Below are 5,329 nucleotides of genomic sequence, written 5' to 3'. Positions count from 1 at the left end.
TCATGAAAGCAGTTACGCAAGCACTTACGAACCTGTACATCTTTTCTCCATCTTTGAGGGCTTTGTTTACAATTATTAGACAGTTAATGAGCTCCGAAGCACCAGGAGGCTGTTTATAACAATAACAACAGTTGATTAGCAAGTTTTCATGCTTGCAAACTGTTTAATAAATGTAACCAAAGCCGTCAAAGATTGTGGAAAGATGTACACGGTCGTAAGTGCTTCCGTAACTGCTTCGTGAATCTGGCCCCAGTAATCACTGTATTAGACAACCAGCGGGTACAAAAGCGGGTCTGAGAGCTAGAGCTTAACCCTCGGCAAGCACAACGAGGTGAGTACAGGTACCCAAGTGTCCATGGGTTAAGAGGGGTCCTAGTAGTACAGTGGGCTTCGTTCTCGACACACAATCCAGAATTCCGAGTTCGAATCCGGGTGAGACAGAAATGGTTGGGTACATTTTCTTTCACCCAATGCCTCTGTTCACCTAGCAGTGAGTAGGTACTCAGGAGTTAGACAGGTTGTTATGGGGGTTGTAACCTGGGGGGGAGGGAATTATCAGGGGAAAGCACTAAGCCATTACGACTATATAGCACTGGGAAGGGGTCAGGATAAGGATTTGGGATGGGACGGCGGAAAGGAATGGTGGTCAATGACTTGTGGACAGTCGGGGATTGAACCCCGACCTGCATGAAGCGAAACCGTCGCTCTACCGTCCAGTGCAAGTGGTTGGGCAGGGTGGAGGACCTTGATAAAAGCCAAAACGTATATAAATACCCTCTGGCTGCCTGTCCCCAAACACCATGAATTATTAAGTGTAGAGAAAACGACTACCAGAACGTTGAACAGCGTTGAGAGTGGCAGGAATCCAGCGCTGTCTGATGTGGGACTGGGGGTCGAGTCTGCTTCATCAGTCCGGTATTGAGAAAGTCAAGCATCCTCCAACACGCTCTTATGTCAGTGTTACTGAGAGCTCAAAATGGCATACTATGTCGACCTCTCTTAACTGTCGAATTATCACCTGGAGTGACAGTGTCGAACACTGTCGACTACCCAACTTGCCAGCAGTGTCGAACACTGTCGACTACCCAACTTGCTAGTGTCGAACACTGTCGACTCCCAACTTGCTAGTGTCGAACACTGTCGACTACCCAACTTGCCACCAGCAGCGTCGAACACTGTCGACTACTCAACTTGCCAGCAGTGTCGAACACTGTCGACTACCCAACTTGCCAGCAGTGTCGAACACTGTCGACTACCCAACTTGCCAGCAGTGTCGAACACTGTCGACTACCCAACTTGCTAGTGTCGAACACTGTCGACTACTCAACTTGCCAGCAGTGTCGAACACTGTCGACTACTCAACTTGCTAGTGTCGAACACTGTCGACTACCCAACTTGCCACCAGCAGCGTCGAACACTGTCGACTACTCAACTTGCCAGCAGTGTCGAACACTGTCGACTACCCAACTTGCCAGCAGTGTCGAACACTGTCGACTACTCAACTTGCCACCAGTGTCGAACACTGTCGACTACCCAACTTGCCAGCAGCAGTGTCGAACACTGTCGACTACCCAACTTCCCAGCGTCGAACACAAGCCGAAGGGTCAACACGTGTGTCGGTCACTGTCGAAGGATTTCCTTACTCGCGTCGAAGTCCATCGAGTTAAGATCGATTTCCTTTGGTAGAGTAGATCAAAGATGAGGCTAGTGTTTGATCCTGGACCTGCCGAGTCCTGACGAGCCGTGACGAGACGTGACGAGCCGTGACGAGCCGTGACGAGACGTGACGAGCTCTGACGACTGACGAATCTCTCACCAGCAGACATAGAGAGCCATGATGCAAGCTATCTAATAACAGGTTTGTCTCAGGACAGCTGTACTCATCTACTTGTGGTGACGGGGGTTGAGCTCTGGCTCTCTGGTCTCTTGGGTGTGGTGTGTGTTGAGAGACAGGTGTGTGTGTGGCTCAGGTGTGTCAAAGGACGGGTGTGTGTGGCTCAGGTGTGTAAGAGGACAGGTGTATTCTCAAAGACATGTGCCTGAGACAAGTCCATAATAAATCAAGGTAGCCACGATGGTTGAAAATGATAGCCCCCTTATTGTGGTGATTAACTTGGCACAAGTTAATTTTTAACATGTTAAAGGGTTAAAAATGGTTATATAAACATTATTTAAAGGTTTAGAGTGATGACTGACCTTTGTGAATGGCCAATACGGAGACCATTAGGCAAGTGTACCACCATCTTGCTACAGGAGTGGTCGCTGCATGTGACGTCATGGCCCTGCGTGCTTCTTATTGGTTACCTGAAGAATGACGGGCCAATCACAGCCCACTCTACCGATGTTTACGTCGGTTACACATCAAAACTTGCACTTTGGTTATGTTTATATTATTACTGTTATTCTTGCTCCATTTCATTTCAAGATGCGCTTCACGGATACATAAGTCATAAATTACATAAATTTAGGCACTGTGGTCACTGCTGAAGTAGATATATGTATATAATTTTCCTCAGTGAATATGTTATTGCATCATTGCATACGAAGAATGTGGTTGCATAGCGGTACTCGGCCTCATCTTGCGGTACATCTCCCGTCTAGTGACTACTGCATGGCTCTATGTCACCACTCTTAACTGAAAGTACAGAATTACATTTTGTAAAGCCATGAGTATGTTAAATGATTGCGCCACAGAATTATCACCACCCCTTGTGTAGTGGTCCGCCCCCCCTTGTGTGGTGGACCACCTCCCCCTTGTGTGGTGGACCACCCCCCTTCCTTGTGTGGTGGACCACCCCCCCCCCTCCCTTGTGTGGTGGTCCACCTCCCAGGGGCGTCCCTACGTCCTCCGCTCCCAGGGGCGTCCCTATATTAGGGGGCAGGGGACACATTAAGGGGTAGGGAACACGTTCTTATAGACACCTCCTATTGACCTATGCGAGACAGTTCCATATTCATATCCACCTAAATTCATATATATGTCTAGCCTACACTTGAAACAATCCAACGATTCCACGTCTATCATGTTACCCGGTAATTTGTTCCATAGATCAACAACCCCGTTTCCAAACCAGTATTTACCCAGGTCTTTCCTGTATCAAAACTCGAATTTATATGCTATATTTGGTGTTATATTTTGTGTTTATATATAAACACCTTATTTATATCCCTGCCCCCTTTTTAGAGAATGTAAATTAGGCTTTATTAATGTTTCTTCATAAGAAAGGTCTCTGACCCTTGGAATTAACTTTGTTAGCTTTTACTGAACATTTTAAGATAATTTCTTTCCAATAGCCTCGCGGCCAAACTTCCCCGCGTAAGGTAATGAAGCTAAGACTAAGATACAGGGGCCAGATTCACGAAAGCACTTACGCAAGTACTTACGAACGTGTACATCTTTCCTCAATCTTTGACGGCTTTGGTTACATTTATTAAACAGTTTACAAGCATGAAAACTTGCCAATCAACTGTTGTTATTGTTATAAACAGCCTCCTGGTGCTTCGGAGCTCATTAACTGTTTAATAATTGTAAACAAAGCCGCCAAAGATTGAGAAAAGATGGACAGGTTCGTAAGTGTTTTCGTGAATCTGGCCCCAGCTCAATAATATTATATGTCCTATAGCTAATGCGTATAGGAATAAACTGTAGTATCCTGTATGTTTTGTTCCGTATATCTATACGTCGAATTTTTGGGCTTACGATGCATAACTAATCATGATTTTTTTTTTACATTTTCCGGCATTTATTGTGTAGTTACACGACGTTAATTACTATTAAACAATGTATGGCTAATTTCTCTATATATTCCTCTTTATAACTGTATGTATAGGTTAGTCTACGGCCAAACACTGGCTTGTTAATGCACACTAGGCCTATGGGTTATTGCTAGGTAGGGACACTGCCTATTGACCTATGGAAGATATGATACACTAGGCCTACTGCCCCATGCGGGACGAGTACTGCAATAGGCTTACTGATCAATATGAGGCAGGAACACTCTAATAGGCTTATGTTTAGTCCCATTCCAGGCAAGGCAAACTAGACGAAATTGGTGTTTTTTGAATCAGTTCATCCCAGCCACTTGGGCTCGACGGTAGAGCGACGGTCTCGCTTCATGCAGGTCGGCGTTCAATCCCCGACCGTCCATAAGTGGTTGGGTACTATTCCTTTCCCCCGTCCCATCCCAAATCCTTATCCTGACCCCTTCCAAGTGCTATATATTATCTGTCTAAATTATCTTAACGTAAACCTGTGTTGCAAGATATGTTTTGACAAATTCAGACTGTCCTCCATGATTGGCCTAATCTTTGATGTTGGGAACATGTCTCACCTTTACAATATGTATACAAGGGTTATGTGTAGCACCTTGTATAATCCTTATATTACTACTCTGACACTGAAAATGTTCTTTCTAACGTCTCTGTGGCTCATGTGGATACTCAGTCTCCACCTGTGTCCCCTTGTTCGCGTCCCACCAGTGTTGAACAGTTTATCCTTGTCTACCCCTGTCAATTCCTCTGAGAATTTTGTAGGTAGTGATCATGTCTCCCCTTACTGTGTGTGTGTATACTGACTTAAAATACTCAGGTAACATCAGTGAGGTATTTCACGGTACACTTACAAAGTTAATATTAATTAATAAAGATTGCCATACCTGTGGGAGATGTGCATTTAACACCACACACGTGTCAACAGCAGGAGTCCTGGACACTTACAGCACTCGCCCACAACAAACACACTCTCGGCACAGCCAAACACATACACAAAACTGTACTAGTAACATAGAGAACTGTCTTACAGCGGCCGCCAGTGAATGTGGCGGAGGGACGAGCCGAACGTCCTCTCCCTCCCGTGGCTCAGCACCAACTGAGTCTCTCTCTCCAGAGACCAGACTTAACTAACGTTCCCTCCTCTCTATCTCTTCTACCACCACTATTACCACCACTATTACCACCACTACAACCACCACTACAACCACAATTACAGTGGTGGTCCCAGGTGGTGGTTACAGGTACGGGAAGAAGCAATATAGGACAATGGTCCCTTGTATTAAGGAGTGCTCAGCTCAGGTTAGGAGGGCGACCCTTCACAACCTACACACCTTAATGACCTTCTTGATTGGCTATATAGGAGCTGCAGGTAGTTTGTGAGGTGTTGTGGTGGTGGGTGGGGGAGACTGTCTCTCTCTGTCTCTGTCTCTATCTCTCTGTCTCTCTCTGTCTCTCTCTGTGTCTCTGTCTCTGTCTCTCTGTCTCTCTCTCTATCTCTGTCTCTCTCTCTATCTCTGTCTCTCTGTCTGTCTCTCTCTGTCTCTCTGTCTCTCTCTAT

General features: G+C 45.8%; 1 protein-coding gene across 1 annotated transcript in view; it reads right to left on the bottom strand.

The window, feature by feature from the left end:
- LOC123770509 (nephrin) overlaps nt 1-4,883 on the bottom strand; it is a 36,180-nt gene extending 31,297 nt beyond the window's left edge. The window contains exons 1-2 of the mRNA XM_069301740.1: nt 4,800-4,883; nt 2,197-2,635 (exon numbers count right to left, since the gene is read on the bottom strand). Of these exons, the coding sequence (XP_069157841.1) occupies nt 2,197-2,278 (82 nt within the window). The 5' untranslated portion in view covers nt 2,279-2,635; nt 4,800-4,883. The remainder of the gene's footprint in view (nt 1-2,196; nt 2,636-4,799) is intronic.
- Nucleotides 4,884-5,329: the final 446 nt, after the last annotated feature.

This window comes from Procambarus clarkii, chromosome 46 (assembly GCF_040958095.1).
Source record: "Procambarus clarkii isolate CNS0578487 chromosome 46, FALCON_Pclarkii_2.0, whole genome shotgun sequence".
NCBI lineage: Eukaryota > Metazoa > Arthropoda > Malacostraca > Decapoda > Cambaridae > Procambarus > Procambarus clarkii.
The sequence above is the reverse complement of the archived record's forward strand: the minus strand, read 5'-3'. Positions and strand labels throughout refer to the sequence as shown.